The 18,966-nt window shown below is 37.3% G+C and overlaps 2 protein-coding genes across 2 annotated transcripts; one reads left to right on the top strand and one right to left on the bottom strand.

The window, feature by feature from the left end:
* Positions 1 to 2: 2 nt before the first annotated feature.
* E2F5 (E2F transcription factor 5) lies at positions 3 to 13,671 on the top strand. The gene is made up of 9 exons (XM_087931478.1): positions 3 to 351; positions 3,212 to 3,321; positions 3,900 to 4,061; positions 5,108 to 5,151; positions 5,869 to 5,933; positions 6,972 to 7,209; positions 8,522 to 8,710; positions 10,264 to 10,305; positions 12,965 to 13,671. Exons 1-9 carry the CDS (start codon positions 166 to 168, stop codon positions 13,072 to 13,074), a joined length of 1,146 nt encoding a protein of 381 aa, XP_087787604.1. The 5' UTR covers positions 3 to 165; the 3' UTR covers positions 13,075 to 13,671.
* Positions 11,465 to 18,587, bottom strand: RBIS (ribosomal biogenesis factor). The gene is made up of 5 exons (XM_026706021.2): positions 18,407 to 18,587; positions 15,623 to 15,739; positions 14,777 to 14,893; positions 13,675 to 13,786; positions 11,465 to 11,872 (listed from the first exon to the last, which is right to left on the bottom strand). Exons 2-4 carry the CDS (start codon positions 15,734 to 15,736, stop codon positions 13,718 to 13,720), a joined length of 300 nt encoding a protein of 99 aa, XP_026561806.1. The 5' UTR covers positions 15,737 to 15,739; positions 18,407 to 18,587; the 3' UTR covers positions 11,465 to 11,872; positions 13,675 to 13,717.
* Positions 18,588 to 18,966: the final 379 nt, after the last annotated feature.

Raw genomic sequence — 18,966 nt, forward strand, 5'->3', positions numbered from 1 at the left:
TTCCCCCACCCAGCAAGCAAGGCTGCGAGGCCCTGAGCTGTTCCATTCAGGTCCAGCTGTGCTCGCCGGCGGCCGGGAAGGGGAAGAGGGCCGTCCGCGAGGGCCACGTGGGGCCGCCGCTGCCGGGGAAACCCCACTGGCCAAGGAGGCTTGGAGCGATGCAGCATGGCCGCGGCGGCGCTGGCCGAGGCGGTTTCTAGCTGCGGCGGGAGCTTGGACGGCAGCGGGGGTTCCGGCGGCGGCGGCAGCAGCAGCAACAGCAGCCGGCACGAGAAGAGTCTGGGGCTGCTCACCACCAAGTTTGTATCGCTGCTGCAGGAAGCCAAGGACGGCGTGCTCGACCTGAAGGCGGTGAGCTGGGTGGGGGAGTGGAGGAGGCTGGAAAAAGGGAAATAAAGGGGTCTCAGAGATCAAGTGGGGAAGCCTCCCACCCTCACGGGAGCTTTTTCCTGCCCTGGTGGAGCAGCAGCTTCCTAACTGGATTCTGCAAGGAAAAAGAACTGGAAATAGCGGGGCCGGGGAAGAACAACTCGTGTGTTTCCAAAACTGCCTGTTCCCCCTTAACAACAAAGGTTAAAAAAAAAAAAACCAAACAAGCAAGCATATTATCACACCAAATGCACCAGAAAGAACGTGTTTAGGGTTTGTGGCCACGTTTCTCAATCACGTCTATTTTATTTTTAAAACAGCCTTGTACAATGGGTTGGGAGAAGGCTTTCCGATTTACACCTGTATCAACTATTTTTTTTTTCAAAGTCCTTCCTTTAATCCCTTTTCACTTATCCAAACAAACCTGAGAGATTGAGTTAGCCTGCGATAAAGTTTCTGGCCAAAAGGCATATTAATACTTTTCTGTAGGTTGAGCAGAGATTTACATTCAGGTCTATATATCCACCCTTCTCCATTCTGTGTGTGGTGAATTAAGATGCCAGTGCCAGTTACACTTCTCTGAAAGCTTGTGCCCATATTTAAGATAAATATGGTAAGCGTTGTTATACTATTAATTCTCCCTGGGTAAGCAGTGGAACAATGGGTGCTCCTTTGTTCCTGAGAAAATCTTCAGGTAGAATTGCGGCCTAAACATTTGTGGCTTTATCAAGAAATAAGTTTGGGTGAATGCAGCAGAACTTCTAATTAAAGTTATCCAGCTCTAGTTGGTAAAACAGATTTATCTGTCTTGTGTTAAAGATGAAATTATTTTCACAGGGTAAAAGCTGGGCACCAACTGGCACTGATTCTCAGCTTACTAAAATCTTGATTACATTCTAAGACAGAAATGAATAATCTGTAGCCCCAACAAACTGCTTTTTAAACCAGGATAGCTGAAAACTGAAATTCACCATTTTGAATTGGAGTATTCAATATAGTTTCCTAAATAGGTATGTCATAGTTAAAATAGATCACTGCCCCCTCATCCCAATTTTCATATAAATCCTGTCCTTTTCTCCAGCCTTAATTGTAAGTGTGGGTCTGGCCCCACTCAAAACTTCCATTGTTATTCAAGGGCAAGGCTTAGCCCTAGACCAGGGGTGTCCAACCTTGGCAACTTTAAGCCTGGAGGACTTCAACTCCCAGAATTCCCCAGCCAGCTTTGCTGGCTGGGGAATTCTGGGAGTTGAAGTCCTCCAGGCTTAAAGTTGCCAAGGTTGGACACCCCTGCCCTAGACCCTTACTTAATGGTAGATCATTTTTACATGATAAGAGAGCTTGTCTATCTGTTAACATTGCTTCCTTTTTTCCCTTTTTCCATTCAGTCATGCCCAATTTCAGACACTGCTTGGACAAGATGTTGTAATTTTATTGGCAAATTTTTTCAAAAGTATTTTGCCATTGTCTCCTTCCTAGGGCTGAAAAAAAATAACTGGTCCAATGTCATTCAGCTGGCTTTGTGCCCAGGTTTGGACTAGAATGCAGTCTCCTGATTTCTAACCTGATGCCTTAATTACAATCACTACACCAAATTGGCTATCAGTTTACACATGACAAAAAACAAATTGAACCTCAGATCAATTTTTAATCAGACAAATAACATGATTTGTGGGTGGGTAGATAGATAGATAATAGTCATGTGTTGACTTCTGGCAGAGGCCGGAACCAGTTGCTGCAATTTTCTAGGCAGGATTTTCACAAGTTGCCATTATTTTCTTCCTGGGGTTAAGATAAACTGACTTGCTTGAAGTTATGCAGTTGGCTTTGTGCTTAAAGCACAAACCAAGTCTCTTGGTTTCTAGTCTGGTGTCAATCTCTACATCAAACTGACTCTCATTTTATATATGTTAGGTACATTAAACCTGCTAGAATCTAAAATAATCTTTTACTACTTATTTTGGTTAAAATGAAATATTATACCATTAATTGAAGGAGCAAAAAAAAGTTATGTTTCATGCAGTGAGTCATTAAAATAGTATTAAAGTAAAATCTTCTTTCCTTTTATTGAGAAAATTTAGGCAGCCTACTCTTTTAAGGGTTTACATTGGATCTATGCCAATATAAAAATTACTGGCTTAAATCTTAGGCTGCTAATCACATTGACTACTACTTGCAGACTGAACTTTATTCTCTTTCTGCCTTGCTTTTAGCACAATTCAGGATGAAGTAAGGTACCATGTGGCTAAGAATATATTTAATGATAGTTGAGTTACATGGTTTCATTTTATTTATTTTTTGCCCATAAGGTACATAACACTCATACGGGATTCAGCTGGTGAAATTCCTATTCCTTTAAAATTTGACAAAATAACAAGTGGAAGTCCATGGAAAAATTTATACTTTCCTAAAAAGTATATGAAGTTACCTGTCTTTTCAACAGTGACTTGACCATTTTCCGTTCTTTTCCAGCCCTCTTCTTAGATGAACATGATACATTATTCTTGTGAGTCCTGTTCAAGAGGGTTCCACCATCTTTTGACTCTTCCGCTCTCTCTCACCCACTGGACTCGCGCATGGTTAACTCCAAAAGAATTCCTTTCCACCTGGGGAGTTCCATAGGCATGTTTTCAGGAGGTCACTTGTATAGGCATTTTGTTTGATTGCCCCTGTTCCACAGGCAGGGAGGGTGGTCCGAGGCCTCTAATTGTGCATCTGTCTCCTTGGAAGGTTGTGATTAATATTCCCTAGGAGGCTTGTACAAATGCACTGCAGCTGCCTAATGAGCCTCTCCTTTTGCCCTTCATCTCCATGCATTGTTCTTTTTTCTCTTTTCTCTTCCCAGGCTGCTGATACATTGGCTGTACGGCAGAAAAGGCGGATCTATGACATCACCAATGTTTTGGAAGGGATAGATCTCATTGAAAAAAAGTCAAAAAACAGCATCCAGTGGAAGTAAGAGAAGCAGTTTATGTATACTTTTATATGCATGCTGAAAATTTGAAGGGTAACTTTCTTCCATTGTGGTTAATGTATAACTTTTAAAGGGATTTGAATTTATTTTGTACGTTTTAAAGTTTAAAGAGTTTACAGCAGAAACCTTTTACTTTATCTTGTAATCTTGAAAGTCGTAACAATATGTAAATATCCTGACCAATCAGGATAGAAGAGTCAACAATAAGTCACCTTGAACCATGAGATGGACAGGAAATAAATTATGGTGATGATTATATCTGAATAAAAGTAAATGAACAGGGAAAGAATCTATAAATATGGAGGATGTCCTATTTCACCTTTTCACAATGCCAATTGCTTGCCAATAAAGCACATTAAATTGGCATTCCTGATAGACCTTACTATTCAGTTCTCAATACCAGCAATTATCAATTTGTGTATTTTTGAAAAGCTATCACTTGGGCTAGAAAGGGAAACTGGCTAAACTTTTGTCACTTTCAGGTGAACAGCTTGAAAGACTGAAAACCTCATTTTTGTCTACTTATTGTCACTTCATAATATTAATTTTTTTCTTTAAGAGGTGTAGGGGCTGGTTGTAATACAAAGGAGGTCGTGGAGAGACTGAGATATCTTGAAGCAGAAATTGAAGAACTAGAAATAAAAGAAAAGGAACTGGATCAGCAGAAACTCTGGTTACAACAAAGTATCAAAAATGTTAAGGAAGATTCCATCAATAAACGATATCCTTTGATATGCAGTATAATTTGTTAAAGTAGGACAAGTCCTCCCCTGGGCCCTTCTGTACCTTTAACATTGATTCTTGATACTAGAGATGAGATTGTGGCAGAAGACAAAGGGATTGGAATAGGATGCCCCAATTCACAAGTAGATTTGTGTTCCTGTCACGTTGCCTGTATATTAATTCACACTCATTACCTCCCAATCACAGGTTGTTAATCTAGAGCATTAGTACTCAATCTTTTCTTCATCACAGACCCCCCCCACTTTAAATACCTTTTGTGGCCATGGACCCCTAAGACTTAATTCAAGTTTTAAATCATAACATTTCAAGCCTTCATGGACCCCCGTGCAGTGCTGGTATTCAATATTTTTTACTACCGGTTCTGTCGGTGTGGCTTGGTGGGCGTGGCAGGGGAAGGATACTGTAAAATCTCCATTCTCTCTCCACCCCACTAACCTGCTTTCCAGCTCTATTCTCCTGTGCAGGGCAACAGAAGAAGACCCAACCAATCAGCTGGGACTCCAATCAGCTGAGACCCAGGAAGCAGCAAATAGATGAGGGCGGGGCCAACCAGAGGTGGTATTTAACGGTTCTCCAAACTACTCAAAATTTCTGCTTCTGGTTCTCCAGAACCTGTCAGAACTGGCTGAATACCACCTCTGCTCCTATGATGACATCGTGGCCTCCCAGGGGTCTGCAGACCACAGGTTGAGATCCACTGGTCTAGAGGGTCTGTAGGATATTTGACATTGCACTGAACTGAATGGTTTGTAGATTTTTTTTCCAGAGTTATAAAACCACAGAATGGCACATTTGCTTGAGACTTAGTCCCTTGTTAAAAAAAGGTCATCATTTTCAGTCTGGTGGCTCTCAGTTTCATTAAAATGAAAGAAAGCACTTGATTATTTTTGAATGATGCAATTTCACTCATGGGTGATAAATGCCACACAGAATATTTGCACTACATGTTATACCTCTTTTAAAATCTCATCAATTATACTTATGTAATCAATTTATTTTGAACAATTCCTTGACAAGACCCACTTTTTCATATATCACTCATGAAGACATTTGTGACTGCTTCAGTGGTAAGAGAAAAGATTTAAGTCTGCTTGCAAATTATGTTTCCTCTATGAAACACACAGGCTATGTGATTAGTGTTAATTTAAGCATATAGCAGTTGTTTTTCAGAGATCTTACCTCATGAAATCCTCAGGAGCCTTTTGTCTAATAACATAGATTCACAGTGCAGTGTGCTATCAATTTGTACCATGATATATAATCATTATATATAATCAGTTATGTATATGTATTATATTGAAGGTCATAAACTTAAGGTATATATTGAAGTTTAAATAAGAGTTGAATGGATGTAATTAAAAGATATAAAGGTGTCATACTCCAATTAGTAACTACAGGAGAAAATTTGTTTAATGAGAAAAGATAATCTGAAATTGAAACAGAACAGACAAAAGTATAAATATAATGATTTGAATTGAGATGAGATAATAAAAATAAAAATTGAGAAAATTAAAAGGGGAAAAACTATATAGAAAATGTAAAATAGTAAAAGATATGGAATAGAATACAAAAAGGAGCATGAAATTGAGTTTTGTGTCTGTATAAAGAAGTTCAACCTGGGACCATGCTATTTTCAAAAAAGATGTTTTACTTGTATTTTGTATGTGTGAAAACCCAAATAAAACTTTATTTTTTAAAAAAATACGGAGTTTCGGACTGAACTCAGAATTCATGTAAAAAAATAAATGCATTGAATTAAGATTTGACTGTTTCTCCATAAACAGGAGATACACTACTAGCAATTCAAGCACCTTCTGGTACACAGTTAGAAGTTCCTGTACCTCATGTGGTATGTAGAAATAAGCATTTTGATTTCATTGGGGGAACAGGGAATATATTGAATATCCATTGAACAAAGCATATAATAACTTGAAATGTATCTTTTTGTATCAGTTTTATAAAGTTTAATACTATTGATAAACTCAAATTGTTTTAAAAGATGCAGCATTCAGTAATTCAATTATCTGCCTAAATGATTACAAACTATGTAACGATTATTTAAATTGCAGCTTGGCGATATTCCACTTATCCCAACATTAGAGCCTTCTCCAAAGAGCTAGGTTTTCACATAATGTGTCCAGAATTGGGTAATTTGATTCTGAGTGAAAATTCTAGGTTGATTTGTTCAATGATTTATTTATTTTTTCTTGGCTGTCTGGGATATTTCAGAAGCCTTTGTCCAAAATTCAAAAATGTCAATACTCTTCCTATCCTCCTTGTTCAAAGTCCAGGTTTCATTTCCATTAGAATATCAGAGAGGATACCATTTTTATATTATTCTGATTTTGAAGTAGATTTGGATATGGTAGTAATAATACATGCAATTTTTTTAAAAAAAATAAAACAACTGTTTCTGAATTCTCAGTTGCATACCAGCTGAGCTTGTGTTTTTTCAATTGGTCTAAGATAATTTGCCTCAGGATGATTTTTTTTAAATCAATAAATTTTCTGGAATCTTGCTGCACGTCATTACTCAGAATAAATTTCATATTTGCATTTACTGCCAGAATTCTCTCTTTGCATTCCTGTGAAAATATTAGGTATGTAAATATAAAATACTTTTATTATTGAAGAATTTTGCTTTGTGGTTGTGCATTTTACTTGTTTGCAATATTTTACTCCATTAAACTGCTAAATAAGTAATAAGATAATTTTATAAAAAATGTCAATTCCAGGTTGAACAGAAACAGCGGGTTAGCAAACTGATTCTCTATTGTTGCAGTTCAAAACTTTCATGAATGGAATCAGTTTTGACTATTGATTAGTACTTCTGCTTTCATATAAAGCATGTTAAGACTTTCATTTTATTTTACCGTTCTCTCTAAAGGGACAAAAGAAATACCAGATCAATCTAAAGAGCAGTCTGGGACCTATCCATGTATTGCTCATTAACAAAGAGTCCAGTTCTTCCAAGCCGGTTGTTTTCCCAGTACCTCCACCAGATGATCTCCTGCAGTCTGCAGTTCCACTGACTTCCCCTAAACCAAACCAGAGATTACAAGAGCCTTCAGACCTTAATCAGAAGCAATCCCTTCCACAGACTCCAGTGACAGATATACCAACAGGTGGGTATAGAAACTCTTTCCCTTCTCAGAAACTTTTTCTCAAGGGATGTGGATGTATCCTGTATAATTTTTCAGAAAATGTGAACCTATTGTTATTTAGATTTTTTTTGTACTTTTTCTCAAAGTATGTGGTTGTATCCTGTATATTTTTTTAGACTAACTAGGTTATTTATAGATTAGATTTCTTAAATTTATATTTGTTCCTGAGTAAACGATTAGGATGATCATCTTGTAAAAATAATATATTTGCTAAAGAGAAAACTCTAAACTAAGCTAGTACTATAAGAAGATATTTTAATTCCCAGTGCTAGTGGAGCATGTGGCTTATGCTGACAATTGGCAGGCTCGTGTTTGAGACCTAGTTACTGGCGCGAGATGGGGTGAGCTTCCACCAGTCACTCTAGCTCCTGCTGATCCAGCACTTCAAAAGCTGGTGACCGTGAGTAGATAATAGGTTCAATAACTTCAGTGGGCAGCTTAATGGTTTAATGGTTTTCTCCTTGTAAAATCAGTGTTGAGAGTCACCTCAGGCTGTAAATCAAAATTCTTTAATCATGTTTGAGTGCAAGAATATCTCCACACATGAGGAAGTTTAAGCATGGTATTCTATTTGATTTGCACTGAAATGAAATGAGGCTATTCCTAATTATCCATGGCATTGCCTTCTATCCAAGCTGAGATACTAGTTTCCAACTTTAGAATTAATGACCTTAAACCAGCCTTTCAAATTTGTTTTAAAATTTCAACTTGTTCTGAACAAAATGTGAAAAATAGCTAACTAGAAACATAATTTGATTGTTGCCCATCAACAAGAAAACAAAATGGGTCTGTATAAATACAAAGCTTGTGATACTGGGTATGTTTTCTGCCTTTAATTATTTATAAAACAATAAACTTGGGAAATAAACATTTTAAACTACTAGGTAGTGCAGTTAGCTAACTATTTATGTACTAGCTGGTGTGAAAAAATTTGCTCGTCTCTATAATCGTGTGATACTAGTAATTATGAGATGGCATAGATCACAAAAAATGAAAATTTAAACAACACTACATCTTGCTAAAATGCCAAATTTGGCAGGATTTTAGTTTTCGACTGAAATAATATGGGAGCATGCTGAAATCTTACAGGATTTCATAAACTCTTGAGATATTATTTTATTGGATTGTTGAATGTCTTCCAGAAGCACTTTCCGTGAGAGGAGAGCCATATAGATCAATAAAATAAAAGATTGTCGAACTGCTTTTTCAATATTTGTTTATTGCACTGAACTATCATGTTGTATTTTAATTTGAAAAATTTCCACTACTCTAGAGATCAATTTACAAGGAAGCCAAGCTCCTGAAACACTGTGTGCCAGTATTCCAGATTCTGAGTTGTATGATAGCCTTGTAACTGAAACCACGCCTAGCTCAACAATCCTCCCTTCTTTCCTTCCACTGGATGTCAATAGTATTCTAAAGTCAAACACATTTGACATAGCAAAGATGGATGAACCTGGAGGTAAAGATCATCTTACATTTATTTATTTGATTTTTAAATCCTGCCTTTATTATGTTTAAAATAACTCAAGGTAGCAAACATACCTAATATTGCTTCCTCCTCCTATTTTTCCCCACAATAGCAACCCTGTGAAATAGGTTGGGCTGAAGGAGAGTGACTAACCCAAGATCACTCAGCTAGCTTTCAAGCCTAAAGTGGAACTAGAACTCTTATCTCCTGGTTTCTAGTCTGGTGCCTTAATCACTAATCAAACTAAATCTAATCATTTAATGTTAATGGGGCGATATCTAGAAATCCAAAATTTGAAAAGAATTGAGTTGTACTTTTCTTGTTTGGTAAAGGTGCTTAGCTGTTTTATTTTTAAAAAAATTAGAAATCTTATAATTGACTGCTTCTGGGGTCAAGCCTTTCCATCTATAGCTATTTTATAACCACTGTATATGGTACTGAGCCAAAAGTCCATAGGTGACTAGGTGTAGGATAATATAGCCAATATCTTGCATCTGTCGTGCAATATATTACATCTGAAGGATAATTCTTACTGCCCATATCAGCTTGACCAGCTTTTCCTTTATGACACTACAGAGATAACCAGATTGGCTAACAGCTATTGTAATGGTCCAGATACAATACAGAAATGCTTGCCTTCATCCTGGAAGCAATAAAATGAAGAACTTCTATTTGTTCATTTCAGCAGCATCCTGCTCTCCAAATCTTTAATTATGCTTCAGAGATAAATCTTTGGAAAGGGGAAGTTCAGAGAAAGAAAAAATTGTGGCTAAGAATGAGACCTCCCTATTTTAGGTTAACCCTGTATCTAGGCGGATATAGCATGAAGTAAAGTATTCTAAATAATCTTAATACTTGTTTTGTTGGAATCAACAGTGACATTAAAAAAATTAAATCACTTGCACATTGTTTATGCCCAGTTTTTGAAAACATTAGGTTATAAGGATTACCAATATCCAACACTTTTTTGATAAAAGTATTTCTCAAACTATCTGTGGGCTTTATAAAAATGTTCTAAAGCAGTTTTTGATTGTCTCCTAGTTAATGCTTCTGGTTGCTGGCCAAGGGCTGAGTTATTCCTAGTGTGCTCTTCATAACTGCCATTTTTTGTTATCCTGATCCTTGTAACTTGAGATACCAGTATTGGGTGTGGCACAGCTTTGTGTTCATTTCACCAAGAGCAGCTTACATGAAGCATTAGAAGTCCAAAAGAAAGTTTTGAAGAAATTAATTGAAGCTAGATTACCTGAGTTCTGTATTTTACTAAAAATAGATCAAAAATCTTGTAACTTTAATTCATTAGCTAAATTCATTTCGTGTATTCTGAGGCAGCTTATCTTTTTGAGGGTGAAAAATGCTTTGTGGAGGTTTGAAGGTTAATACGTTTAATAAAATATGTGTGTTAGATTTGTCAGGCTCAATATACTATTTTGTTTTTACTTTTTTGGCATTACAATAAAAATTAGGGGAGGTTAAATGATATGTTTTGATTTTGCTTAACCATTTCTGCATATGCATAGTTGTGAATATCCCTTTGTCAACAGGTGTTAACAGTGATATCATTGATGAACTGATGTCCTCCGATGGTAAGTTTCTTATATTATAAAATTTGATGTAAAGATGTAAAATTACATTTTACAAGTATGCACAGGTGTTAATTTATGATTCACTTTTTGGATGTAAAAATCAGAACTTCTTTCATTGGTGTAAAAGATTTGGGCACTGAATTTTCCACCTAACTAGTGGCGTCTATATTTATTACTTCCATTCAAAGATAATGAACTGACATTTGTGAGAAGCACTTATAGTCCAACTGACCTGTGATAGGCAAGACAAACAGGTTCATGTTGGAGTAAACCCCTTCTCCATCTAGTCCAAACTTATGGTTCAAATTGAATAATTTAATAGATGAAATAGTACTATTACAGCAGTACTAAGATACACGGAGCTATGGTGGCGTAGTGGTTAGAATGCAGTACTGCAGGCTAACACACTCCTCACTCCAAGACTTCAATCCTGACTGCCTCAAGATTGACTCAGCCTTCCATCCTTCCAAGGTTGGTAAAATGAGGACCCAGATTGTTGGGGGCAATATGCTGACTCTGTAAATCACTTAGAAAGGGCTGTAAAGGACTGTGAAGTGGTATATAAGTGTAAACATTCCTATACTCATTTTTATTTTTTAAATAAAACAAAATACGTTTTAAATTTAAATGTATTTTGGAGGAAAACAAAAATAGTTACTTTAACATAGTCAAAATCCAAGCCAAAATCTTCATATTGCCCAAATTTAAACAGTAATTTCATATTCTGGGGGGAACTAAAGTAAGGGTTTTACTAATCTCTGGCACTCCTTCCAACAGGATAATTCAGCTCAGTGTTAAGAGTACATATTTTTGTTCCTTTTCCTATTTTTTCTACCCATTATGTAAAATTTTGAATAAATCAGAAGTTTATTCTGTCCACAATAGCATGCAGCCCTCCCAGGATCTGTTTTCGGCCACAACAGCCTCCTGCTGCCCTCCTGGCAGTGAAAACGGAACTGGGGGAGGCTTTTTGCTGCCAGAGGAGACCGTTGCAGCCAAAAACAGACCCCATGAGCCGGTTTTAACTGGCAGAGTGCTTGTGCCACCATAGACACCTCTTGACGCAAGTGACATCAAATGGCAATGCCAACCCAGTCCCCCAAGGTCAAACACAACCCTGATGTAGCCGTCAATGAAATTGAGTTTCACACCCCTGGTCTACAGCAAAGAAGTATAATTATATTTAATGTGCAAAATCCTTGTATCTTACATTTTTAATAAGTCCTCAGAGAAACTTTACCAATAACATTAGACAGTAGAGATTTAAGTTTTTAAATCACAATTTAACTTTAAATTATAATTTCAGCTAGTAAGTATAGACCAATGTCCCAAATCCAGCTCTCTATTGATAAATAATTTGGCTCTTAGTTATGCATAGACTCTAAAGGGATGAATTTTTTTTTCTAAAAACATATTGGAATATTTCTTCAATTGCTTGAATGCTGCCACTTTGGGGAGGATTGTTTTTCTAATTTATTATATAAAACCAGTCATTCCTTCCAACATTATTGTATACACTTAGGCAAATAGATTTCCAGTGTTGAAAGCTATGTTTTCCATTCTGTATCTGGAATAAAAAACAAAGGAAAACCATTTTACCATAAAGATATCCAAATTTCATTCTTACTATTACTTCAGGGGTTATGCATAAAAATCACATTTTAAAATGATAACAGGTAAAAACTATGATATTATAGAAAGCCAAGAATTCCTTAATGCTTTGAATTACCTACGAGTGTTATGTGCCTTACACACAGTGAAGCTTTTGGTTGGAAGTGACTATGAAATATTTAAAAATGCCTGTTGCAGAGAAGTAAGCCTTTGAAGGTCTGGCCAAACTTCAGCCTCATTCTTTACTTTTTACTTGTTCCTTAAATTCTGCCTATAGATAATACCGGCTTAATAATTTAGTATATCTATTTCATTAGATATCTGATAGTACAAGTATCTAACGTACTTGTATATTGTACAAATGCAACTGCATTGTAAAGGTATTTATTTGCTGTGGAGAATAATTTGTTTTGTCTGAATTTAAAATTAAAAAACTAGAATTGAAACAATTCAGTAGTGGTATTTATTCATCATAGAAAATTTGTGAACGATGCTTTTTTTTAAATTACTGAATATTTTTAAGAAAAGGAAAAGACATACAAAAAGGAAGCAAGGAAAATGCATTTGATAGTAGAACAATATACCAGTGATAAACATCTTAAATATAATTTTACATATTAATTTAATGTTTTTCTACCACTGACATTCCCATTATTGTTTAGCAATTATTATATCTGAATTCTGCATCCAAAATGTCATATTTTATTAACTTGTTTGGTTTCTGTATCATTTCTCACCATTTATAAATAAGGCAAATTCTCTGAATTTTTGTTGTTTTTTTAAAAGTCTGTCAAGTCTGTAATAGAAAGACATATGAACAGCATACGTATTCCAGGAGCTAGTGGCATAAGATCTTTCAAATTCTAGAATAGGAGTAAGATTCATATTTTAAAACCTGGGACTAGATAATTGAACTATGTAGTATTAGTGGTGCTGGGACCTGAAAGGGGAATAATCCACTTGCATTCACGCATTTCAGTCAGTCAATATAATGATGCTTACTGTGCCTGAATATTAACCAAGCATAACTTAAAATACTGTCTTACAGTTTTTCCTCTACTACGGCTGTCTCCAACACCCGGAGATGACTACAGCTTCAACCTAGATGATAATGAAGGAGTCTGTGATCTCTTTGATGTTCAGATCTTGAACTACTAGATTTGATGCAACCAGATTTCCTTATCTACCTCTAACTATGTAATACAGTAGATGCAGTTTTATAATTCAAGTATTTAAAATAATGAATGCAAAACTCCATGACTGACCAATGCTGGGCATACATTTTTTTGAACTGTTATTTTGAAGAGTTTCTAAATGTAATGAAATGCAGAGTTGGTACTCAACTGTTAGAGTATCTCAGTGCAACTACTTATATGCCTTTTTTCATTTTTTTTTAGGAAGCAGAATTCTTAATTCTACTGTTCTGCTTCCATTAGAACTAGCAAATCTGATCTCTTAGGAACTCCCTATAATCATTCTGAAATTTTGGCCATATGTCTCAAACTTTCACTGCCATTTGTACAGTAAGGGACAGTTTTTTAGGTTATTCCTCTCCCAGTTCCCTGGAGTGAGCCCCAAAAAGATTCTGTGGAGTGCCTTCTTTATTAGCACTTTAAATGTCTTTTCCCCCTTTATTTCTCACATTCCTAGATTATGGAAAGCACTATTTGTAGCTCATATTAAAGTACACCAATACTTGTATATTAACAAGATTTTTTTAAAAAATAAAAACTATACAAAAGATTGTTTGTGACATACCAAAAGATGTACGGTAATTTTCACATCGCTATATTGATTTGGGCTACAACTGAGAAAATAAGTTAGCAGCAGCATCCACATTAGCCGGTTTGTCTTCCTGAGACATTGGAATCTGAAGAAGGGAAACACATGCACCTTGAAATGTTCCGAGTACTAAAGATTTCATCAGCTAATATCGGCTTTTCTTAGTGATAGAATTGTCAAAATATTTATTTAAGGTATTTCACAAGAAACAACTTGTGCTTTTTTAAGCTGCCTCTGTTCAGACTGTAGAAATGGATATAGCAGGGTTTATTAATGTGCTTTAGTCTGCCTTCATTACCAATTGATAGGTGGGGGTGGGGAGACATAGTTTGCAGAAATACATTTTAAAATATTGCTATGGCAAAATAGACTGAATACTATAAGAAGAGCACCAGATAATCTTTGCAGTTGAAAAAATTTGTTTATCAACCTAAGGCAGGGGTGTCAAACTCACATGGTCACGAAGCGTCATGTGACATATTGTGACTTTTTTCGCCTTTGCTAAACCAGGCGTGGCATGGCCAGTACATGACACATCTGGCCCACGGGCCATGAGTTGGACAGCCCTTACCTAAGGGTTACAGAATATTTCAGGATGCTTTCCTCCCTCCTGCCTAAGTAGTAATTGAGATGGCCTGTTCTGAGGTGCATTTTGGCAAAGATATGGACAAAACCATAGAGACAAGATGCCCTGACTCTGCAATATATCAGGACCTCAATGTCCCAGGAACAATAGGATTGGTCAGATTTCCAGCTTCTTGAAATTAGAAAGCTCAAAAAATACTGTACAAAGTGCTCATATCCACTTGACTCTTGGGCATAGGGTCAGGAAGAGAGTGAAGATTCACGGAATCTCTCCCAAAAGGTAAGAAAATATATTTTCCTTTGTTTGCAAACACATTTTAGTTTTGAGGGAAAAGATGAAGGCAAGAAACATTATTTCTCTCTGCCACTTTTGCTGTGTTGACTATTTTTATCAGAAAGGATCAGTAATGTGTTTAAACAACCAACCTTTGGTTAAATCGTTTCAAAAATGATACACTGATCAGAATTTGTTTCAATGTGAACAAACTCTTACCTGAAGTTTCTTTGAAGAAACTGATGGAACAGTTTTGGATAACTGTTTAACATTTTTCTGTATTTCTGTAAATACCTTGTCTATCTTGTGAACTTTTTCATCATTCACAATATTTATCTTTTGAGAGAAAAGAAAAAAAAATGGTCTTTTTTATATCAAGATGAAAAAAGCACAAAAGTACAACTACTCCAATGAATCTGTTTAATCTTCATTAACTTACAATAAATCATTGTAAAGGTTTAGTACAGAAAGAAGCAGCAAATCCATCAAGATAAGCATTCCCACATTTTTAGTTTTCTTTATCAGAAACAGCTAAATATTTGATCTTCAAAACATAGGATCCTAAGTAGACAAAGGAAATGATCAAATCCGTAATACTTTTGCTACACATGATAGTGTGTGACCACTGAAATCCAAAATATGCTTTCCTGCATCGCATGCGTATATCTTGACTTCTGATAAACTCACTCCACAATTGCTCCTCTAAACCTTAGCTGGGACTGGGATTCTGAATATCAGTTGCAGGGAAACTGATCAGTTTTAAGAACTGATTGGTTTTTAGGAAAGACTGTTTTATTGATCTATTAAATTTGTGTTAATACAGGGAAAAAAGCAATCTGAGGAAATTGATCATTTACAAAAAGGTTAAAAGAATGATACATGGGATTTCAATTGTCAGAATTCCTACAAAAAACATTCCACCAAGGAGAGTGACTTTATCTAGATATAGACCTGGAAACAAAGCTTGTACAGCTAGATAACCAAAGTTTTTAATGTATTTTTTTAACTCTACAATTTAACTTGTACGAATTTTTTTAAAGCATCACAAAATCGTGTAGTACATACCTTTTTTAGATTGGTTGCCACTGGTTTTGTTTTACTTTTAGCCTTTAATATTTTTTTATTGGCTATATGGAATACATTGGTTTGTTTCAATCCTTTTGCCTTATTCTTGCCCATGACCTAAAGTAAGTAAATATTTTAAAATTTTGTATTAGTCAAACACTCAAGTTAATGATTTAAATAACACCTATTTCACTAGTTGGAAATATATCATTTCTAGTATATTCATTATTGAATGAATTATTGAAGGGTGCATTTTCAGGAGGAGACTTCTTCCATCTATTGCTTCTTATGATCTAATTTTTTATTACAAATATATAATCTAATGTGCCTATTTCTACATGATGAGGTTCCTTTATTCTAGCTCTGGGCAATGTACTTACATCTTTTGTTATTTTTAATAATGCTGATATTGACTTTATTCACTAACATAACTAAAGAGATTTCCTAAATTAATTAATTACAGGAAAAATTAAAACCTGCAGGAAAGAAAACAGATGAGCTATATGCGCAGAGCATGCTATAATATTGATACCATTGCACATTTTAAGATGCAATAAAATCATTTGGGCACATGACTGACATTCATGGCATGTTTTCCAATGACTAGTTAAACAGTGAATAGTCATTTTTGTTGACCTTCCATCCACCAATAACAATCACGTCTTTGTATTTCTCTCCACCACAGATGTGTGTGTGTGTAAGGGGGACACTTTAAAAAGTAATTCAGAAGTTAGGGCTTATCCATTCCTACCCTTCTTTGACCCTTGTTTATCCCTCTTCTGTGGCTGTGGGAGGGTCACAAAGCTTTAAATATAATAGATGTGGGAATATACAGAATACAGTAATCTCATTTCTGCAAAGCTGCTGTACTTTGCTGACAACAGATAGCAAGTATCAGCCTTTTGAATAATACAGAGTTGACCAGAAAAGGTAACTCTCACTCTTGCGCTGACTGGCTTTAACAACAGTGCTGGGGCAACTCACAAGCAGAGTGAATGAAGGGCTGGAACAAATGAGAGATACAATAGGCCATAACATACAGTATTTGCCAAGAGTTGACCCCCAAACTAAATGTCATTGAACAGGCCTATTTATTTATATAGCTGCTCATATTTATTTAAAACGTGTTAACCATAAAACAGTATTGTGGCATTCGGAAAAGACTGAGCTGAAGTCTTCACTCCAGTCTGTGTTTCCAGCAGGAACACAGACCGTTCCTATTGGCTGATGCCGTTTGACAGCTAGCTATAAAAGGGAGCCAGCTGGCTGCCTTGTTAGCGTGGCAGCCGCGGCAACCCTTTATTGCTACAATAAAGTAAAAAGCTGAAGTTTGCTCCGTGTTTGCCTCAGGTTATTCTGCCGTTCCACAACACTGGCGACGAGGGCGGGATACATATAAGAGGCAACCGGGCAAAGAATCGCTGAGCGAAGTCACTACAAAAAGAGCCGAAGTCACTACCGAGCTGTATGTCTGTCACTATTCACAAGCGCAAATTTCAACTTTCCTCGAAAGATCTGGCACCACTGAGTCGAGATAACTTCGAACCCTGCATTCCCGCCTTTCAGACTGACAGCGGAAACATGGGAATCCTACAGAAACCGATTTGACTGTTTCCGAGATGCCATAGACCTTGCTGACATTTCCGACCATAGGAAAAAGTCCTTTTAAAGTTTTTGTGGAGCCACAGTGTTTGACACTGCTACGGCATTATTGGCTCCACGTTCAATTAAGACTGTTCCATGGGAAGAATTGCAGAAAATTCTTTCCAACCACTATTCCCCTAAGCCATCCCGAATTGCCAGGCGTCATGCTTTTAGGAGACGGATTCAGGCTGAGGGAGAGACTATTAGTGGGTACATGGCCTGGCATTCGGAAAAGACTGAGCTGAAGTCTTCACTCTAGTCTGTTTCCAGCGGGAACACGGACCGTTCCTATTGGCTGATGCCCGCCAGCTGGCTGCCTTGTTTGCGTGGCAGCCGCGGCAACCCTTTATTGCTACAATAAAGTATAAAGCTGACGTTCGCTCCACAACAAGTATAAAACAAAACAGCAGTTGGAAGGGACTTTGGAGGTCTAGTCAAACCCTCTGCTTAGGTAGGAAACCTATACCGTTTCAGACAAATGGTCATCCAATGTCTTCTTAAAAACTTCCAGTGTTGGAGTATCTACTGCTTCTGGAAGCAAGTTGTTCCACTAATTGTTCTAACTTACATAAAAATCAGCAGCAATGAAAATAAAAACAGAAATGAGGATTATTTTCGCACATTACTGGAAAAATGAAGATATACCGGAAGATTAAGAAATTAGTTAAGAAGCTACTAGATTGTGCAGAAATGGATAGATTGACCCTGAAAATTAATCAGAAAGATGTAAAATATTATCAAACATGGAATTTATTTTACCAATGGTTGCAAAAAAAGGGGTGGAGATTAAGAATGCAATTTGTATTAAGCAAATTAAATACCTAGACAAAACTATGTTTATAAAGCACTAAGAAATGTATTTAATAGAAAAAACAATTAAAAAAAATTAAAACAGAAAAACCTGGCGCCACAGCCTCACTTCTCTAGTGCCCCCTTCATTCACAACCCACTCTGGCCTCGCCTTACTCCATCGCCTGAGAGAAGAGCCAGGTTTTAAGGGTCCTCGGGAAAGGCAGAAGATCTCGGGGGAAAGAGGGTTCGGCAGTGGGGCTGGCCCCAGCCAACCCTTAGCATCTTCTGGGTAGTCAACCAATGCCGCAACGTTGCCATAAAACGCAATTTACGACATAGCAAACTCACTTTTTATTCTGTCCGAAGAGAAAGGGAGCTGCAAGCGAGAAAACCCGAGCGGGAGACAATGTTCAAACCGGGTCCTTCTAGACTTCGGCTCTTCTTGACAACGGCGTACGCAATCCACAAGACGCCATCCGGAAGCCGGTCCACGTGGAGGCGAAGCTCCGCCTCTTCGGACTCGGCCAAGGTATGCTGCGCAACCGCGTCCGTCATTCGGGCGCGACGGGTTGTTCTCCTGCCCTCCGCCACACGCACCCCGCCCCCACCTCCCAGCCCGCTTGTTGAACCTCTTCGGGGTTGCATTTCGGCGGGACGGGGTGACTTCGTCCTGACCCCGACTGCGAGTGAGGGAAAGGACGCGGGAGTTTACTGGAGGAGCTGCCAGCCGTATCCATTTGGGCTCGCAGGCGCTTCGCTTGGAATAAGCCCAGCTGGTAGAGACCGCTGGAACAGATGGCATGCCCTCTTTTTAAATCAGAATCCTCCTTTAATTCATGTTGGAGAAAAGATGGTAGCTGTCCAGAGTATGGAAGCTCCCGCAACCATAGGGCTCATGCTGACCTACT

Source organism: Pseudonaja textilis, chromosome 3 (assembly GCF_049901715.1).
Source record: "Pseudonaja textilis isolate UNSWEBS1 chromosome 3, rPseTex1.2, whole genome shotgun sequence".
NCBI lineage: Eukaryota > Metazoa > Chordata > Lepidosauria > Squamata > Elapidae > Pseudonaja > Pseudonaja textilis.